Genomic DNA, 21,984 nt, shown 5'->3' with positions numbered 1-21,984 from the left:
GTAGGTTTGTTATTCTTCCTCCTCCATTGAAGCAGCACAGACTAGAGTGGGTTTACTATACAATCTATAGCCTTGGGTTTCATGGCCACTGTAAACTTGGACAACCCTCGACCGCTCGAGGACAGGCCTCGAGAAGATGTGTTGGTCACTTGCTCTGCAAGTGCAGCGTGAGGGAGCAGCCCAAACTGTGATCGTGGCCACCACCCAAGTCAGGCGATCGCCTCGCGTACCGAACTCCTGGCCCTGAGAGATCCATTCCCGGTGGCATCGCGACCGCTCTCTCTCTGCGTCGCCTGAAACCGTTCAATGGATCGCTAACCTCGAACTGCTTCCTCAGCCATACGGAGAAGAAGAAGATGGCATGGCCACAGTCGCACACTGGTTTGTCATGTGTCTCTATGAATCTCTACGTATCTCTCTGCGTGCCGCCTTTAGGCTTACTGTGTACGGTCCGTAGTTTGGGTTGCATGGCCAGTCGCACGACCGTGACTCGTCTTTGACCGCGGTTGTTTGTGCCGATTGCAGAAAACACGCGCTCAACTGCCATCGGATGAAGCCCGCGTTGTTCAGCGTGCTGTGCGAAATTAAAGAAAAGACAGGTAAGTCCGGCTCACTTAGCGGTACGGCTTGCGAGTGTGCGTGCGTGCGTGTGTGTCTAAATTATGTGTACCAGATGATTGATGCGATTGCCGTGCGCGTGCGCTGTCTTGACGGCTGAGTGTATGTGTGTGTGTGAATGTGTGGTATGTGTGTATGTAAATATAATGGGGAGCGGTAGTGTAGCGGTTAGCGCTACGCTGCGCTACGAACCTGGCGACCCGAGTTCGATTCCCGCTCACGGCCAACACCGGTGACGATTATCTGAACCGGTCCTGGGCCTCCCCGAGGTCTACTCGGCCTCAAATGAGTACCTGGTGTGGTGTGTAAAAACATCGCCACTGGGGAGACAAAGGCGGCCGGGCGTGGTGTTGGCCACCCACCCCCTCGTGTGCCGTGCCGGCCTTCGTATCATTCACACGAGATTGTGCTCCCAACCTCCTTTTAGCTTGTACCATTCCCAGCGATATTCATTATATTTACATTTGCGGTGTGCGCATGTGTTAACGTATGATAGTATAACATTATATATCATTGCTAAATACATTTTCGGGACTGTGGGCAGCGGTGCGGGAAGAGAGGGCTGAACATTTTACCACTGTCATCATTAAACAAAAACATTGCAATAAAACACGCGTATAATAAAAACATTAGCATATTACTTGTGCGTTTTTAAATATACGGCACCACATTTGTTATTGACAAAAGTAGTTACATTTTCAGCCAGCACACTTTCACTATATTCTGCTATCAATTTGTTTATACAGCTTTAAAAAAATAACATTGCTTAACGTGTATACGCAAACATACACAGAGTGATGGAAAAGTCTGTGGTGTGACAGAGCGACGGATGCCCTTGATGAAGCTGTGTCATTTCTCAACATGGTCCCCTTGAAGTGCAACGCACTTGGTCCACCACCATCATCATCATCGATGTCCCAAGGCTTTTAATCCCCACCCAGAGAAACTTTTTATCTCACTCGCTCACAGCTCACGTCGCTTCATCTCCGCTTGACTCAGTCACTTTCCCCACAAGTTATTCCTTAACTGGAGAAATCGGAAAGGCGCCGGGAGCCCGGTCCAGTGAGTACGAGTTTTCTCCAGATTTATTAGAAACATTTTTTTTTATAATTTTTGCACAAGATTTCTCTGCATTTTTTCTCATTTTACACCAGATATTTCTGGATTTACTCTGATTTTACACCAGATTTCTCTGGATTTACTCTGATTTTACACCAGATATTTGCATATCTTTAATATTTCACGAGCTTCTCAGGAATTCTTCTCTCTCAATGTTGTCAAGATTTTTCTGAATATAATTTTTTTTCCTCCTCCATATGCACTTTTTTTTTGTAATCCGTTAACGTACGGATGTAACAATTTCAAACACCTGTAATATGATAGCTAATCCACGGCACTTTATCTAAGCAGTCACCCTTTGTCGAAGGTCCCCTCCTTCGATGTCGGGCCACAGGCAGGCTTCATCGCCTCCCTTATCCGGCGTTGCATTTGCGTGTAAGCTGCTCGATGTTGCAGTAACAGCTGTAACAGGAACCCTTGCGTTAAATTTAACAACGTAAGCTTTCGCGACCGGTATTATGATTCATAATTGGGTTTTTTTTTGGTCAGATCGCGGGAGTCAAATGTGTGTCGTACACCCTGCTCCACCCCAACACAGCCGATTTTAATAAATTGCCCGTGGTTGGGTGGTGGAGGGTGTACGACACACACTGTTTACTCGTGCGATCGGACCCGCAAATCAATTATGAAACCATGCAATACACACAAACACACGCACAGATTTAAACTGCACGCAAAACAATACCTCCGATATATGAATATAAACGACTATAACACAATAACAGAGAGATTAACTTGCGGGTATATTTTGCCACCGACATGCAAACACATTCTACGTCAGCCGTAAGTTGACCAGCATTGGCCCCGGCGCGTGGGTACGCGATGGTGCGGGTACGCGATGGCGCGGGTACGCGATGGCGCGGGTACGCGATGGCGCGGGTACGCGATGGCGCGGGTACGCGATGGCGCGGGTACGCGATGGCGTGATCGCGCGATGGCGCGGGTACGCGATGGCGCGGGTACGCGATGGCGCGGGTACGCGATGGCGCGGGTACGCGATGGCGCGGGTACGCGATGGCGCGGGTACGCGATGGCGCGGGTACGCGATGGCGCGGGTACGCGATGGCGTGATCGCGCGATGGTACCGCGACACGGCAATGCGATACGCGGCAAGATTTCCTAAGCCGCGTCGTTTGAAACCCACCGCTCATTTGCATTAATTTCGAGGTCCTATCACGTGCAGAAGGCACGCATTTACTCAAGCATAAATCCACATCTATTAGATGTGGCACCATTATTAAGCTGCACACACTGTCCCCTGTATAGAATTAGCAAACAACATTCTGGTAAATGTCCTATCATGTTTCAAAACCCACACAGTGTCTATGTTATATATTTATATTTCTGCATATAAGCGAGCTGCATCCGTTTGTGTCTGCATAATGTGTTCGTGCGCATACGAGTGTGTGTGTGTGTGTAATGTATAACATGATGTGCGTACACACACACAGCCATTCTCAATCCACTGCTGTATGAAGATCTCCCCAGCACAATAAAATGTATCTGTCATCCCGGGTCGCCCTTGACGCCTTCATTACTCGCGTCTCATTTCGAACCCGTTGTAAAATATAAACCGTTCACGGTCGCCAACAAAAAAAAGACAGCCGCGACCAAATCCCCGCACCGGCGGATGAAGTCTTCACCGCGCCACTTGCCGCCATCCCTTACGCGGCCTCGCCGTGCACGGGCCCCTCCGGCTCGTCACGTAACGTCATCGTCGCCCCATCCATCCGCGCCGGTTTTGCTCGCGCGCGGCTCCCATCCTTCGGCTGCCATTCCGTCGCCAGTCTCCACCCCGTCGGCCACCGCCGTCGTTGTCGTTGTCGTCGTCGTCGCCGTCGCCTCCGGCCAGCGACGTGTCCTTCTGAGGCACAAAATGTATTTTCCTCGACGGTCAATACGGACGCCTCTGGTTTGCGCTGTGGGTGAATCGTTACCGCACCGCCCCGTTGTTGTTGTTGTTATGTGTGTTTTGACACCGCCGCGTGAATCTGAAAACATGGTCGCAATTTGTGTTTTATAGATGTGTGTCTGCGTGCCTGCGTGTGTACTATGTGTGTATGCATGTTGAACTTCTTTCGCACCGTACGTAGTCAACCGTGCTAATCGGAGGTGCTACATGTGGGGGGGGTGGGGAGGGTGCCGACGAGCCCGGCAACCTGAGTTTGATTCCCGCTCACGGCGACAAAAATATCTGAACCGGTCCCGGACCTCCCCTAGGTCAACTCAGCCTTAATTGAGTACCTTGTGTGGTGTGTAAACATCAGCACCTGGAGAGACAAAGGCTACCGGGAATGGCGTTGGCCACCCACCCCCTCGTGTGCCGAGTCAGCCTCAATAGGTGCTCGCTAACAGCACTTGACCTGACAGTCTGTTTAAGGATACACGGGGAGCTTTGTCTTTGTGTGTGTGCTTCATGTATATTATTGGGAGTGTTTCAATATGGGTGTGTCTATATCAATCATACAGAGTCACAGTTAAGCCCTTCTGGCTTAATGCCTCAATATTCACATTCATTTTTAACCCGACAAATTGTAAAGTGTACAAATCTGTCAACGTAAGACCTAAGAAATGTGTAAATTATTTACAGAATTACTGTACATTCCCACGCTAACGTGCATCACGCTGCTTGCCCCACAGCCGCCCGACTGAGCCAGGCTGTGGTTAGAGCGAATACAAAAACCTGGTCGGGTTTTAACCTGGGCCCATCATCTCTCTGCGGTGATATAAAAATAAAGTACCACTCTGTGGACAGTCACAAATTGCATCGTCCTACGGACGTACAGGCCTTCCTTGTGGGAACGTGCCAATTGTCAACGCTGGCTCAGGGTAGCTGACGGAGATGAGTTTGTCCGCATGTGTTCCACGGGAGCGTTGGGAGACGTCCTCAAAAATGCTCGCCCAGACTCATTACCCTCTTCTGCAAGGGAAGCAACACGTGCGTGCCCGTGCAATTGCTCGGCACAGACACGCGCTCGCTCGCTTTACGCTGAGGTTTTGTAGCAATTTTAAAATCTTTACATCGGAGCTGGAACAAACTACCCCGTAGTCGATGAACCGTATATCACGGGACGTATCCACAACACTGCGGGGGCATTTTCCTCCGCTGAAGCACCTCGCCGCGTAATTTGTTTACGCGTAAAAACAGTTTTGTGTAATGCACGGGCGCGCGTAAATACATTAGTCCCCGCGCTCATATCGGGGGCAGTAAACATCGCACCGTGACGTGTGGCCGCCGCCGCCGGCCACACGTCACGGTGCGATACAGGAACGAGGACTCCTGGCTGATTAACGATGGCATCGTGGATCGCACGCACACGCGCACGCACGAACGGCGGCATCGAGTCAAATCAAGCCGCGCCGTAGCCTGTTTCCACTTGAAACGAGCTGCAAAGGTTCGTCGCTCGTCTTTCATTGCTCGGACCCTTAAGCTGGCGCTGGACATTCTATATTTCCATGGCAGGGGCCTATTGCCTGTTCCCTGGGATTTAACGGCCAGACGACTCTGTAGAAATGTGGCGTGAGCCTTTTTTAATTGTTAACCGCCAAAGAAATGTACACGACTGCATTTGAACGATGGTTATCATTGAGAGCCGACCCATCTCACTGCTGGATTTCGTCCATCTTTGTTATGCAGTCGCATGTTTTATTTTAATGTTTGTGCGTGCATGTGTGTGGTTTCATAGTGGATGTGTGTGTGTGTGCGCGCGTGCGCATGTGTGGTGGTGGCGCAGCGGTTAACACGCTCCGCTACGAACCCGTCGACCCGGGTTCGATTCCCACTCAAGGCCAACAGCAGTTACGATTATCTGAACCGGTTCTGGGCCTCCCCTAGGTCGACTCAGCCAGTGTGTAAATTTCGGCACTGGGGAGACGAAGGCTGGCCACCCACCCCTTCATGTGCCATGCCGGCCTTCATAGGGGCTCGTTAACAGCACTTGCTCCTACAGATTGTGAAGGCTGTACGGGGGGATAGCCGGCGCCTAATTTGTGTGAAGATGCACTGGTGTGTCCAACCGCGTGTGTGTGTGTGTACGAGCGTGCACATCAACGCGACGCGACAATCAGAACGAGGCTCCCCTCGCGAAGTGAACAATGTGCCGGCAATTGCCGTTTGCGGTTTAATTGTTTGACAAGATGATCGGTGCGCCTTGTCGTTGCGTACTCGCTGCTTATTATTATTACTATATCGCCAACTATATCGCCTAAGCGTTTGTAAAGAACGCACATGTTGACGGCGGTCGCGTTGCGCACAGTATGCAAGGGAAGGTGGGATCGTTTAGCAAAAGTTATCTTTAATTACAACACGTTTGGTTTGTGACGCTGCATTGGCAACCGGTGCAAAAGCACAACCGACAACGACAAAAACCTGGGCACCTTGGGCAATAGTAACAATAATTGTAATGTTTCATGCGCGTTCCACTCTCGGAGCCCAGTGTGCGTTAACACCGCCCTACGGAAGATGAATTCTGAACGACAGGAGATAGCCCTGTGCAGATTGGGCACCTTGAAAGTCTCTGTTCTGTGTTTGAAACAGTTATTGTGTCTTTTACAGACACGTTTATATAAAAAAAAACTTGATTCAACGCGTGAATAATAACGTAAATAATGTATTCGAATTATCATGAGCGGCGTTAATCTTGCGCATAAAACATGCACGTCGTTTGATCTGCCATTTATTGTTTGTGCGACGATCACATTTAGCCGAATACCGTAAATAACCGTCGCGTGGACAAGAGTCGTGAATCGATGGGTGTCTCTCTCTCCTCCACTCTACTGTATTCGCAGAGTGCGCAGGCATCTCTGTTTATAAATAACCCTGTCATGTGTGTATCGGTTGACGGACAAAAAAAAAGCAACCCTTTTGGCCGGTCACCCAAGTAATTACCAGCGGAGTGGCTCGTCTGGTATTTTCGTCCGTCCGGAGCGGTGGAGGGACGCGCCCGCCCGCCCAGCCGCGCACCTGGAGACTTTTAGCAATGTCGGCTTGCTCGGCCACGGCTCAAGCAAAAATCTGCGCGTGCGCGTGGGAAAAAAAGGAAGTACCGTCAAAATTACCCGCGCGTGTCCGTGCGCTTCAGAAATTGCGTTTGGCGTTTGGATCGGAATGGCAAACCGCAAGCACACGAGCACTCTGACCCTCACGGGTCTCGTCAGAATATCGCAAATGTGTGTATAACGACAGCTGTCATAAATATGCCACGTATTACCCCGTGGGCAGTTTGGCCCTCGCGGTGGTTTGGCCTAACAGGTATTGCAATGCAACTTGACAGAACGCACACTGTACGGTGGGTGTTGATGGAGAATAATAATAATTTGCACTTGTATAACGATAACGTCGGTGTCTACTTGCTTTAGCGAGCGTCATCTCAATTGGCGGCCCTGAAGCAGTGCTGGAAATTCCACATTTTCATGGCAGGGATCATGACGTCTATAATAGGGCCACTGTTCACTTCCAATAAAGCGGTATGTATTTAATCGACCACAGAGGATGATGGACTGAGTTGACACCCGGCTGCGATTTCAGAATTCGCTGTACATTTGAACGCGATTTACGGACGAACTAATTTCATGGACTGATCCTTGCCATTGGAATGTGGAATTTCTAACCTATACAGAGATCAGGACAACCCAGTGCTCGTTGGAGAATAGGAAACACCCACACCTCTTTTTTTAATAATTATCGCTCTATCATTTGCAGTTTTGAATCTTAAACACTATTCAGGGTTTGTTAGACAGATTTTCTCTCAGAATATTGCAATACCTTTTGCTGAATTATGCAAATATTTCCCTTCCAACTCTAATGCATTTTTTTCCTGCTACATCCCTCTTACCAAATCTGGGCATTGTTCATGAAATGAGATTCCTGGTTCACAATTTATTTTCTGTGTCTTAACTCGGATCAACTGAAACACACTTTTTTGCGTCATGCTGCGTATGCTAATTATATCGAAATTACAAATCAATTAATACCAAACAAACGGCACACAATGAGCAAACGGCGCCATATGGCAAGGGTGGGTTGCGGATGATCAAGCAGTGGATAAAGAATGGCTGATTCACTGGAGAGAGAGCGAGCGAGAGACGCGCGGAGAGAGTTCACTCGATACAGAATTAGAATCTTTATCTCGACTGCAGAAGGAATCTGATAAACTAGGAAGCTCTTTTTTTCACACATGTCCAGAGTGCACGCGCGGATCAATGCGCTCTGAAGTCCACAACCCTCTGCGCAATCGTCTTCTCCGCGTGAAAGGCCTTCCCCTAGGTGGACTGGGCCATAAAACCGCGAGCGTGCATGTGGGCGGTGTGTGTCTGTGTGTGTGTTCGCGGACAGACGCGGAGGCATTCGCTTTAAACGGAAATCGCAGAGCGACAGTCACTTGGCCACTCGCAAGTGAGCTCAGTCTGTGTGTCATTATATCGACGACGTTATGTCAATATTTTGCTGCGAAACATAAAAGCCATCGGTGGCTGGAGGAGTAACGGGGTGATGACTGATGATGCCGACTTGTGGTCGTGGGGTTAGGGTTATCGTTTGTACGGCAGTGGCTGTGTTGTATTTATAGGCTTGTGCTATTTTGACTGTGGGGACATTTCAGTACGATACTGTGTGCGTACTGTAGAATACCCCTTAGAACGCGGGCGCTGTTTGCGCTCCGTGTGCTACGCTAGTGCTGCGCGCCTAAAATATTCTGTGTGTGTGTGTATACCACGGTTACGTTACAGTGGGGGAAATTCCACATTCCTATGACGGGTAACATGATATCCATGGGAGCAACCACCACTGATCGATCTTCCACCAAGTGGTGTAGCCTCAACAGTCGGTAGCTGTTTTATCGACCCTAGAGGCATGATGATGGTGATGACGGTGAAGATGATGCGAGTGATGATAATGGTGGTGGTGGTGATGTTTACGATTGAAGAAATAATGGCGGTGATAGTGGCACTGATGATGATGACTATGGAGGACATGATGATTAAATTGATGACGATTAACGTGATGATGATGATTAAAGTGATGGTGACCAAGGAGGAGATGGTGGTGATGATGATGATGAAGATGGTAAAGAGGACGGTGGCGACGGCGATTTCAAACGTTCACGACGTTGCGGCGGCGACGATCTTTTGCCGTCCGAGTCAATTCCGGCCGGGGTTTTGACCCTTGGCGACCCCCGTGACCCGAATCCGTGCGCTGCCACCGCCGCTCCTCCTCCTCCTGCCCCCTCTCCTCCTGCCCCCTAGCCGGAGTGGGGGGGGGGGCAGCCTGGTCTCTCCCATGATCCACGAGGCTGGGGTGGTGGTGGTGGTGGTGGGGGGCGAGGGAAATGTGATAATTGCAGAAACCGTTTGTGGCCCCTAAAGTCTGGCCTCTCCCTCCCTCCTCAGGGCAGCCCCTCATTAAAGTGCCCCCCTGCAGGGGCCCCGGGCTACACCACGGCGAGGGAAAGAGAGAGAGAGAGCGAGCCTCCTCGTGTCCTCTCCAACGTTGCAGCCAAACTCCTGCGCTAAATTTAAAGCTGCTTATGTAGCCGCTCGAGAATTTGACCTGTAGCTGCCCCCTCCCAGCCACCCGCCCACCCTTTCCTCCCGCCACTACCACCCCCTGCCCCCCCCCTAACAAACCCAGCACCAGATTTGGCAGCGGCCAACTTCGTTGTTGTTGGGAAGAGAGAGTGGAAGAGAGAGGCGAGGGAGAGAGTGGGTGAAGGGAGTCTCCACTCCCTCCCTGTCTCTCTGTGACCACGACGACATGTTTACGGGTTGTACCCTAGCTCTGTATATTTGGAGTGTCTGTCTGTGTCTCTCTCTCTAACCCGTGGTCGTGTGGATTTTACTCCGGGTCCTCTGGTTGTGTTTTTCCACTCTCCACGTTTAGAATCAACGTCGCGCGTTTAGGGTATTCGACTGCTGCTATAGCAAAAAAAAAGTCCACGTGATGATGATGATGAGCCACTTCGTTGGGCGGGTCGCTTCTGAAAAAGAGCTCTACAGCTCAGTGCCGCCTTACCTGGTAAAAAAATAAAAATGTTGTTTAGTTGTAATTGTTGTTGGGCACGATGTTCAACATTTCGTTCTGTGCCCTCCTGGGAGCTTCTTCAGCAACTTGAGAACTCTTGTTGTTCGCAAGGCATTGAAGATTTCACAAGGAAATCTATAATAGTCCAGTAAACGAAACTCTAAACTGTCGTATTTTACAAGTACGATCTAGTGACACGTGATAGCGCATTAAAGTGGCTTGTATCATCACCATCATTGCACGTGGGAATGTTAGTCACTGCCATATGATCTCAACTCATGTTTCTCAACGTGGAGGGCAAAACCGGAGGAACCCGGAGAAGAATCCATGCGACCACAGAGAGAGAGAGAGCACGCGAACTCCAAATAAAGTCAGAAAGTAATTATCTCCGTGTTTTACTTCCATTGGGTGGGATTCATAATATACTGGCAGCCATAAGGCATTGGTGCAAATTCCATAGTATCATGGCAGGGTCCAGTTTATCTACAAGACAATCACTGTTAGGTTCGGACAAAATACATGGTAGCGAATTTGAATAACCCTAATGGGATAATTCATGACGCCTTGCATTGAGGGCTTTCGATTTTTTTTACATAATCAACTTAACATCGCAATAAAATAAAATGGCAACATGATAGTTGGTGCAATTGGGGTAATATGAAACAAATAATCGTACTCGCACTATTTAAATCGTGTGTATCGTGAGCATAGAGAACAATCGATGAAATGATGCATCATTACAGCCTTACTATAAAAAAGACAAAGATCCCCCGTGTAGCCTTCAGCAATCGATTGGGACAAGTCCTGTCATTGACCAATCATGACCTAACACACACACACGCACACACGTACTATATAATTGGCTGCATTAACGAATCTGGAAAACCCTTGGCTGTGGGAGACTGAGTTTCTGGCCGTGGCAATGGAGACCCAACGGGGAGGCCGAGAATGGCCACTCTATCCAATCAGAAATGAGCCGTTTTTTTACGTTTCAATGTCCCTGCAGATCTCCGCGAGGTGAAGTGTGTCCGGCACTCACAGTGCTTGAAGTGTCTGTCCAAAGTGCGATGTCTTTACACGTTTCAAGCGTAATAGTGAAATAAATACAGTATGATATATTTCCCCCACCTGCCATCTCAAGTTATTTCTGCATTTTATAAATCCCGCAGGGTGCAGCGTCCACACCGTTGCTGCTGCTGCTGCCGCCTCTGCCTTTTTTTCTGTCTCCCTTTCCCATCCGACAGACAGGGGGGAGACGAATGGTTAAATAAAAAACAAAAATCCTGCAAGCGTCATTTAACCTTACCACGATTTGCAAAATTGTCCTTAAAAAAAAAACAGTTCCTGGTAATTTCTCCCAGAGCCGTTCTTCTGTTCGGCTGGAATAGAATCTCAAGACGCTGATTCTGCAAACAAAGTCTTTGTTTTTTCTCTCTCGAGTTGGGAGTGCGACGAGGCTGACCGTTGTCAAATCTGCTGTTTTTGGCTCTTCACGCATCGAATCTCAAAATTACTGGGGCCCGAAACCCGCCCTCCTGTTATCAAGTCCTCGAAGCCGATTATATTTTGAAACCAGTTCACCCAAGAACTGAACCTCACACCACCAATTCCTAAAATCCATTCTCCGTTTTATTTTTAGACACAAGTTACTTACAACTCACTCTAAAACACAGAGTCTCGGCCTCCTGCAACCAAGTGAAAGTTTTAAAGGTAAAGGTGCAGCCCTGCAGAATTTCTCACTCACTCCACTTCTGGCAGAAGGTCCTCCGCTAGAGAGACCTCTAGACAGCCAACTCCTCTACGCTGTCCGTACAGCTTGGGAGATGTGCGAGTACCCACACTTTGCCCAACCATATAGATCAAACCAAAAATCTTAAATCCAAAGCATCCCGAAGAAGCATCTTTGTGTTAGCCGGGATGAATAAGCTCAGACTCCTGCTGGCTCTTTTTCTCTCTCTCTCTCTCTCTTGCTCACACACTCGCTCGCTCACTTACTCACTGGCTCATTCACTCTCTCGCTCATTCACTCTCTCGCTCATTCACTCACTGGCTCACTCACTAGCTCTCTCGCTCATTCACTCTCTCGCTCACTCACTTACTCACTGGCTCATTCACTCCCTCGCTCATTCACTCACTGGCTCACTCACTCACTGGCTCACTCACTGACTCTCTCGCTCTCGTGAACGAGCTAATGTCTGCGACTTGAGGCTCCTTTGGCTCTGCAGCGGATGCGTTGACCCATGCCCTCTTGGGATAAAGCAAGAGGTGGGGGTGGTGGGAGGCGGTGATGGGGCCTGCTGGGATGGAAGGGCGGGGGTGGATGTGCTGTCCGTGCGGATGGGGGTGGTGGGAGTGGTGGGGGAGGGGATGGTGCATGGGTGAGTAGCGGTGGGGGAGGGTTTGTGGAGGTGCTTTGGGGTCAAAAGTTGCCACTTGTGCGGCGAGACACGTGTGTGGTGTGCGCGCGCTACGTGCTCGCCGCGTTTGCGAGTGTGCGGTGTTTATTCCCTCCTCCTCCCTGCCTCGTGTTTGTTTTGTTTGGCCAGAACTAATCCAAAGTGGATTAGTGGGGGGCTTTGGAGCATCATAATATTTGCCAAGACCGCCCAGGGAATGCGTGCGGTTCCTCTCTCTCTTTCTCTCTCCCCGTGTCTCTTCTGTCGCTTCTCTAAACAAGATGCAGAAGCCTGAACATTTCGTGTGTTGCACGCAATGAGACCGTGTGATCTTCTCTCGCTGTAAATCACCGTGTGTGCGCGCGTGCGTGTGTGTGGTCGCCTTTGCCTTAAATGGGCACCAAAGCGCGGTGTGCAAACATCACCACTGGGGAGACAAAGGTGGCCGGGTGCCGTTGCTCTCCTTGCTATTGTTACGTGTGCCATGCCGGCCGGAGTAGGTGGTGCTCGCTAACAGCGCTTCGCTCCAACAGCCTGTTAAGTTTATACGGTGGGGGTGGGGGGTGATCGTTGTCTTTGGAATGCAGAGCTCTTAAGAGGGAAAGGGATGAGTTTAAATCCCAGTGATTTAATCGACGATCATCATCATCATCCATCAACGTCATCATCACGAGATTTCGGTCATTGGCGTCTCATTCATTGATCTCAACCATCCGTCACCCAATATCAGCGTTGTGAAATCGTCGCATGTTCATCGGCGATATCCGCATCGGCAGCGTCGTCACTTTCCAACTTCCTGACCCTCTGGGAGAGCGACACTTGGACGGTGCGGTCAACAGCGCCTGTGCCCGGTCGCTGCCATGGGAATGTGGAATTTCCAACCAGTTTCTCTGCTGCCACTGCCTTCACACGCGGTGATGTCCGTATGAGCGCGGTGCGTGGGATCACTCCCCCCTCCTCCTCCTCCCTCCCCGCCCCCTCCCCGAGGGCTGTCCCAGCCGTCTCGTTCTGTCTACCTCGTGGCGCTCACGCCCCCCCCCGTTCACTCCGAATCTCGGCCCAAGTCACGACGCCGCCGTGCCCCCCCCTCCGTTCCCCCCTCCCCTGTTGCCCCCCCTCCCAATCGCCCCCCATCGTCCGCGACTTCCCCAGCCCTTACCAAACCAGTTCTGCATGGGCGTCTTCACGCTCCCTGCTACCGCTACGGCGAGGATGTCCTCGTTTGGGATTTGCTGGACTAATTTGTGTTTCACTTCCATTTCATCGCTTACCTTGTGTTCCTTGTGTGTGTGTCTCACGTAGACTTGTGTGTGTGTTACGTAGACTTGTGTGTGTATGTTACGTAGACGTGTGTGTGTGTTACGTAGACTTGTGTGTGCGTGTCTTACGTAGAGGCCCGGTCCCGGCCATACAAAGGTGGAAACGGACACCGCTGCTATAAGACGAGCATCAGACCAACTCCGCTCACGGCTCTGTCCGTTCACGATGAGACGCTCGGCCATCGATGCCGTTGCAAAGCTTTGCCACGACACGTTTCGTCATCACGACAAACAAAACAAAACAACAACCGCGGCAGTTTTCTCTTAAAAGTCCGGGATTTGTCACCTTACTCAGACGCATGGCCTGCAACCCTCCCCCCGAAGGTGGGTCTGAGCTCGTGGTATACGAAATTTCGCATCCACGTGGTTGGTAGGTAGGTAGGGGCCCCCAGTGTCTCTTCCTCGAAACAGCCGCTTGTTGAACTCGCCACACGGAGCGGTACTCGCTTTGTTGACCTCAAAGTGATGATGGGCTGGAGCCTAACCTCTGGGTCCCGGGTGTAAATTTTTAACAAATTGCGAGTCCCAGGGTTTGGCGTGGGACATTACTCGCCGTCGACGTTAGCCATGGCCAGGAATTGAACTCGGCTCGCTTGGGTCAAAGCTTTACTCAATGCAACTTCACTCCACATCTACCCCCCCCCACCTCTTGCCCGCTACGCTCCCAGGCACTATGACTAACATTTAATTGGCTCGCGCGGGGTTACATAAAGGATGGTTAATTTCCTAAGGAACAGTTGTTGTTCTTGCCTCTCCTGCCCCAGGTTTCTGAATCTCTTCCTTGACGTTCGTAAACTGAGCCGCCACCACGACGGAGCAAAGCGTTCAACGAAAATCGTCGTTGTGGTGTGAATCTGTGAATGTGTGTGGGCCTCCACCCCGCCTCCTTCTCCTCCTCGTTGACTGCGTTCACGTTTAATGAGTGCCCAACTGCGCACGACAACTAAACACGAGGAGCGGGGAAGGAGTGGGACAGAAAAACGCCTCTTATTTTGAACGTCTCCGAAATAAAACCACGCTGCCCATCTCCCCCCCCCCCCCCGGCCCCCCCCCCCCTCTAGGTCTGGACTTTTTTTTGCTTCACCAGCGAAGACTTTGTCCTGCGTGGTTGGCACTGCGGGGTAGGGGTGGCACGCTGTCTGGACGTTGGCAGGGCTGGCCGTATGGCAGCGGAGAACAGCGGCGACACTGAGAAAGGGAATGCTGGCGATGAGCCCGCCTGTGTGTGTGTTCATGTGTGTGCGTGTGTGGGTGTGTTCACGTGTGTGTATATCTGTGCTCGCGTGTGTTTGTATGGCGCGGAAATTGGCCTCGCCTCGGTCGACTCGGCCTCAAATGAGTACCTGGTGCGGTGTGTAAACATCGCCACTGGGGAGACAGAGGCGGCCGAGCCGTGCTGCTGGCCACCCACCCCCTCGTGTGCCTTGCCGACCTCCATAGGTGCTCGCTAACAGCACTTGCGTCAAGAGCATTTAAGGCTATACGGGGGATCTTTGTCTTTTTTACGTGTTCGTATGTGTGTGTGTCCGCGCTTGTGTGGGCGTGTGTGCTTGCGTGCTCGTGTCTGTCCGTGTGTGTGGTGTGTGTGTGTGCGCCAGTTCTCATCGTGTAAACTGTGCCTGTTGCTAAGCCACCAGGCAACACGATGAGCCTTTTGTTGCGCCCACCGCATCGGCTCCGAGACTCGCTTCCCCCCACCGCTGCCCCCGTCCACAGCCCTAACGAGCACCGGCTGCGTTCATGCGCCCCCGAAGCCCACGCGCACAGCATTACCTGTGCCGGCAGCAGCGCGCTGCACCTGAGACGAACAAACGACTTGAGATCGGGCAAGCGCTGTCTGACAAGTCGTGCCAATGAAGGCCTCGGAGGGCACAAGGCGGTGTGGGGTTGCCAGCACCGCGCCCGGCCGCCCCTGTCGATGTTTACACACCGCAGGCCAGGTCTCCCTTGGAGAGGCCCAGTTCAAATATTCACCACCGTCATTGGATTTGTAGCGCAGTGCAGTGCTAACCACTGCGCTACCGTTCCCCATTTGAGACGGACGCGGCGCTGATAGCAACTGTGTCGACCGAAGGTGCTTTTGGCAAAGGGGCTCTTGCTAACAACCGTACGAAGTTACGCTGAGCATCGTTGTTGGCGTCCGTTTGGCGTCGAAATGGAACCGCCGTTGCTCCAAGCGCCGAATTACAATTCTAAGAGGCTTGTGTGCTCGTGTCCCGGTCTGCGCTGCCATCTCGACCTGGTTTGGGCTTCACCTAGGTTAGCTCGGTAAAAAAAAATACCTGCCGCGATTTTTCCAAAGACGCACGTCCCGACCACACCACCACCACACACGCCCGTGTGTGTGTCCACGCTGTGCGAATGGGTAACAGATCCTGGCGGCTAATTGGGGCGCTTTGGCCAGTCGGCGTTACGTGGCTAAATAAGGGGCCCTCGCTGTCTCGGCGGTTCATACGCTTGAAAATTCATCCGTCCCAAAAAAAAATAACTTGACGACGCATTGAAGCAAAGCCTCCCCCTCTGCCCCCCCCACTTTAACAATCGCACAGGTGTTTTACTTCTTCCCTCCGTCCGATAAACAAGACCAATATTTCCACATCATTGCGGGCTTGCCTCCAAGACAAGCCGCAACCAACCCTCTCCCGTCCGTGCCGAGTAATTTATTTCTCATTCTCGCCGGCTCCCCCGGGGACGCGGGCGAGCAGGCTTTTTTTGAGCGATCAATTGTCCTCGCTCGACTTGCCAGACTCTTACCGGGACCCATTGCGAACTCTCAGCATTGATTTTGCGGTAGGGCCAGGTACCATTTGAGGCCAGCTTAAAAAAAAAACATAGCACCCACCTAATGGACGAGACGTTTAAAAGCCTCGTATTTATTTTTTTAAGGCGTTTGTCAATGGTGGTCACGCTATTGATAGACTACGGCCTGGTTCACAGGACTGTAGCATCTTCCACCACTGCCCAAACAAACAGATACAGGCGCCTCTTATTGCCCCTTTGAGCATGGGGGCGCCAAGGTGGCGAGACGTTAACTACCTCGCCTGGTATACGGGAGGTTCGATCCCGAACCTGGCGCCTCTGTAGCTGTATGTTTGGAGTTTTCGTGTCTCTCTCTCCCCGTGATCGCGTGGATTTTTCTCCGGGTCCTCCAGTTTTTCCCTCCACATTTATAAACGTGCGTTTACAGTATTTGGCTGCTATACATTTCCACGTGATGAGCCACTTCGTTCAGCTATCATTTGTGGCCAGCTCGCTTCTGAAAAAGAGCTACATAGCTCAGTGGGCCTTACCTGTTACAATAAAAAATATTGTAGTTTAAAAAATAGTAGTAGTTAGTAGTAATGACTCGCAAAGGCTGCGGCGGTGGCGGCAGCGAGCCCGATATTTTATTCTCGAGTTTTTTCTCTCGATATCCTGCGCCCTTTAATACGTTTAATAAGCCAGCCCTCCATGCATGTTATTAGCGAACGCTGCCCACTCGCTCTGCTCGGCGATGCGTGCGGTGAGACCCCCCCTGCATTACGGCGGCCGAATATTCATGAACCACGCGCGCGAAATCCTTGTCGTGGCGCAACCAAGAGTGGAACAAACTATTAGGTTCTGCATTAGTCGCTTGGGCGAGACAAGCTGCCGGGACCGCGCGTGTCGGAAAGCACTCCCGCGGAAGAAATCATGCAAACGATGGCAATTGTTTATTTAAAGCAATTGTTTCAAAGCCGTCGGAACGGCCTCTCCAATAACGGCCTTAGCGAGTCCCAGCTTTCATTAGCTCTCAATCTGGAGGGCGTTTTGTAAAGGCGTGTTGGCATGTGAAGTTGGTTTTATGGTGGGATTATATATATCCATATGTATATAGATGGCCTAATTGGTAGGTTTTGTTGAATTCTGCGTTTGGTTCTTGGCGAGAGGGGGAGAGAGGACCGTGACTAGCTTCTGTCGGAGATGTGGGGGGGGGGGGGGCACCGCTGTGACGCTCGTTTTGCACCAAGGGTCACGTGCGTGTGCGGTGCGTGTGCACCTCCACCTCAACGGTAGTGGAGCGGTCGGTGCGCTGCGCTACGAACCTGGCGAGCCGGGTTCGATTCCCGCTCACCGCGAACACCGGTGACGATTATCTGAACCGGTCCTGGGCCTCCCCTAGGTCGACTCAGCCTCAAATGAGTACCCGGTGCGATGTGTAAACATCGCCACTGGGGAGACAAAGCCGGCCGGGCGTTGTGTTGGCCACCCACCCCTCCGTGTGCCGTGCCGGCCTTCATAGGTGCTGCTCGCTAACAGCACTTGTCCCAACAGTCTGTTAAGGCTACACGGGGGGGTCTTTGTCTTTGCACCTCCACCTCAACGTTGCACCGTCGCAAAAACCCGCTCGCGCCCGAGGCTCTTATTCGCGTCCATTGACGCACATTCACCGCGGGTTTTCGTTGACAACAACGACGACAACAAAAAGGGAAGCGCGTCAACTTGAGCTCTGCCGGTGACGCGCGATGGTTCGCCCCATCGCAGTCGGATGCCAACGTGTGGGCCACCGGCGTTTTGTCCGCAGCGCTACCGGCACGGCTCGCTCCGTTCACGGATGGCACCGCGTCACCAATCGCCACGTCGCTGGGGGAATCGAACCGTCGGACCGGCGTGAGCTGCCTACCGGGGATGGCATGCGATCGAGAGAATTTGGGAGAAAGCGTGTGGCAATTAACTCGGTTTGGCTGTGTTTATGATCCTGTCAACGTAACGATTTATCAATTAACATCCCCTACCCGCCAGTCGGCTATGAACACGGCTGATATCAGTGTCGAACGATGTCTCAATTGGCCCTTCACCAACCTGCACTGACCAGCAGAGTGAAGTATGGTCAAACATCCCCTATGACTGGTGGGAGGGGGTGGGGTGGCATCAACCAGCAGTGGACTGGCTGTAAGTTGTTGTGGCGACACAATCGACGCCAGCAGAAACGCGTTGTACAAATTACGTTAATTGTTTGTTATTCTCGGCTCGGGAACTACTACGGCAATATGTTCTCGCACCTCTGAGCAGAGAAGGGACGCATTTCAAATATAGAATAACAAAAAATGCGTCTCAATCTGAGAGATAAAAACATTCGCTTCGCACTCAGCAGAGCACAGTCGGGATCACCCTCATGTCTCCTTTCCTCTCTCTCCTCACTCCCCCCCCCCTCTCCTCACTCCCCTCTCTCTCCTCACTTCCCTCTCTCTCCTCACTCCACATCGCGGCTCTCCAGAGAGCCAGAGAGAGCCGATCGGAGACTCCGCGGGGAGTCAAAGGGTGGTAGTGGGGGGGGGGGGAGAAAAATAAATCAGAGTGCTACAAAGGAACTCATTTCGCATGCTGACTCGAAGCTGGGGGGATTTGACCCCTGCCATCCCGGCATTTGATTTAAAACTTCAAGTTCACACGAGTGTCCTTCCGTCTCCTCCCCCGTCTCTTCCTCTCTTTTGCTGTCCCACTGTCTTCTTCCCGCGTGGTGCGACACGCGGCGGTGACTCGCGCGACGTTATCAGTTCCCCGAGTACTCGCTGGTTTTGCGTCCCATCGTGACCTAATCCCGTATTCGCTGCTTTCTAAGCAGCGTAATCCGATTTGCTCGATTGTCTCGATCGGTCGCCACGAGTCGAGCGGTGGAAACTCCACGTTCCTCGGGGCAGGGCTCAGGCTCTCCGAAGCAAATCGACCGTTAGTTTCTCACAAAGTCGTACTAACTTATCCATCCCAAGTAGATGATGAGGTGCATTTGCCTCCAAACCAAGATTTGAGTTGGGCCACCTGACAGACTCCGCCCGTCGCGGTTAATAACTTGAGTACCACTTGTGTGCAAGGTCATGCTACGGACAAACTTTGTCCCACCATAGGAATGTGGAATTTCCGCCACTGGATCAGGACCACCCGTGAAGATGAGCAAGCCACCAATGCTCTTTTAAGCAGGTGAACGCTCGGAGGATTTTAATGTGTGATCATGATGATGATCAGCAACATCAATCTACTGCGAGATAAATACATCTTTCACGGAGTCCTGAGACTCCTTTGAAAGGAATCTTGCACAGCACCTTTGGCTGATTAATTTACTCAGTATTTCACAAGACATTTAATTCACTCGTAGGGGTAAATGACTTTCGTTTTTTTATAAGTCCCGCAAACGATCGGTTATATATTTATTTTACATCCGGCACCGTGTTAGGACACTTTATATGTTCCACGTCCGAGTGACTGTTTTTCAACGTTGCTGTGTCACTCGCCCGCAAACCTTCTACGCTACGGTTCGCGCGTGCGATCTCTCCGCACGTGTGTGCGTGCGCGTGTGCGTGAACACTCGTGCGCAAATAATCATCTTTTGTTTTAACTCGGCGCAACAGAATCGCGCGCGATTATTTATTCCGTGTCCTCCAGCTTCACGTGGCCACGTACAACGCTTTCTCTCCGATTTCTTCGCCTGTTCAGCACCGGGTAGCCGCCGCCCGTGTGAAAGCAAACAGATGTTGCAGCATGATAGGGGCAACCCAGGGCTGTAAAAGCAATTGTCCACTTAATGATCTTCGCAAGTGAGCACAGATCATAAACCCTAATCTCTCTCCAAACGAACACGCCGCTCTATCTCTCCTGCCCGCTCTGCTCCCGCCTCTGCTGCAACAGCCCCGGTCTCAGCTGTACACCGTGGCCCTAAACACAACAACGCAGCATCCACCTACCCCCCTACCCCCACGCCTTTCAACTCGCCACACTCATTGCGCCTCGATCCTAACGACGCAGTCTGATTTACGTTTGTCGTGCGGCGCACGGGCGCTCTGTGTGTGTGTGTGCCATTGATGGTCGCGCCGTCGTTGCGCGCACGTGTTGCCCCCCAATCGCCGAGTGTACTTTGCGGTGGAGGCGAAATTGTTGGGAGTCACTTATTTGGTTTGAATCCTTCGCGTCTTTCGTGACCGACTCGCCATCGTCGTCGCCGTCGGCGTCGAGGGGGTAATGTGACAGCAACTGTGAGAAGGCGCATTGAAGCCATGAAATCGGCTGGCGAGAGGGGGGCGGCGGCTTGGGGAGGTAACTTCATCCAGCAGTGGATTGACCGCGGCTGATGTCGATCAAGGATGTCATCTTAACAGGATAATGTCTGTTGCATTGTAAAGCTATTTGGTGAGTCGAGCGAGTGGTTGCTACCCCCCCCCCCCTCCCGTATTACGAGGACAGTGTCGCATTGGGTTTTCACTGGTGATTTGATTTCCTCCCATTGAGCAAAATGATAAACAAATACATTGGCCAAGCATCCCCAGCGCAGGACCCTCATGCAAATAGTTTTTTTGTTTATCTTGAGACACAAATACATATCGACAATATCCTCAGAATATTTTCTTTCGTGAACAATTGCTTTGTTTATTATTATTATTATTATTTGATGTACAGTACTACAGCAGTAAGCATTATTCAGTGTGTGTAGTCAGGTCATCGTCTCTGCCACATATTTCCCTGCTTTGGGCTCATAGGGATTACCCCCCGCTCCCCTACGCTTTTGTGTGGAGACACCCACATCATGTTTTTTTCCCCACGTAAGCAATGCTTCAGAGCGGGCTCGCTCCGCAACATCATTGCGCGTCTTCCGGGCGGTTACTTTACACAGCTCGCAGTGCGCACATTTCCTTACAGCCCCAAGCGTTTGTGTCGGAGAAGAAGTCGCGGCTGGTTTATAAACCGGTGACCTCGGGACCCGGAGGCGAAGTGTGCTCACCGCTGGGCCACCCATCCGCCCAGCGAAAAAAAAAAAATACAGGGAGCCCATTGATAGATCGACTTGGAAATGTGCTGGGCCCCGTCGCCGTCGCCGCTGCCGCCACCTCCCCCGTGCTGTGTGCGAGGGCTGCGCCGAGTTCAGGCACGGCTCGTGACATGGAGGGTGCGGGGGGGGGGGGGTTTCTCTCAACTCATGAGACCCACCGCCCCCCCCCCGCCCCCCCCCCCCCCATCATCGTCCCTCCGTAACCCGCAGCGCCCGGCCTCCGCAGCTTGAAGACCAAACAAACACACCACTATTTTAGGACCGTTAAGAATACAGAAATGTCGCGTCGGCGTTGACCTTAGGCTTGGCTGTGTCAGCGGCTGGGGGGTTTCTCGCTCAAACGATTGTTGCATCAAGTGGCTGGGTATGCAGCCGTGGGTTCGGCCAAATCTGCGTGGGAGTCGATGGTTCGAGTTCCACTTACAGTGGCCTGATAAAAAAAAACACATTTTCCGTTGGGATTTATCACCACATTCCGTTATAATGTCAATGTTGATATACGTAAGTGCATCTGGTATTTGCGGCATTCAAATATCATCGAGGCTATCGCGAAGGCGCCATGCTTTGTAAGCTTTAGAAGAACATGACGTCTTGAGCCTCCGGCAGAACCAGCGTGAGAGTTGGCGACAAGTCACCAGCGCGATAACCGGCGATGATTTTCCACGTGGATCAGCCGGACGCCACAAAACTGCGGGGGCTTTATAAGTACCTCGTGAGCATCATTCCACCCAGTGAGTC

General features: G+C 51.6%; 1 protein-coding gene across 4 annotated transcripts in view; it reads left to right on the top strand.

Moving 5' to 3' along the window:
- The window catches only part of LOC133341875 (pre-B-cell leukemia transcription factor 1-like), an 801,687-nt gene that overhangs the window by 35,332 nt on the left and 744,371 nt on the right, over positions 1–21,984 (top strand). For all 4 annotated transcript variants that reach the window (XR_009755069.1, XM_061550676.1, XM_061550677.1 and 1 more), the window contains one exon: positions 526–599. Coding sequence is in view for 3 of the 4 variants with exons in the window: in XM_061550676.1 (XP_061406660.1) it covers positions 526–599 (74 nt within the window). In the remaining variant the exon portion in view is untranslated. The remainder of the gene's footprint in view (positions 1–525; positions 600–21,984) is intronic.

Source organism: Lethenteron reissneri, chromosome 12 (genome assembly GCF_015708825.2).
Source record: "Lethenteron reissneri isolate LAM-NWPU_2019-01 chromosome 12, ASM1570882v1, whole genome shotgun sequence".
Classification (NCBI taxonomy): domain Eukaryota; kingdom Metazoa; phylum Chordata; class Hyperoartia; order Petromyzontiformes; family Petromyzontidae; genus Lethenteron; species Lethenteron reissneri.
This window is presented reverse-complemented; position numbering and strand designations above follow the sequence as displayed.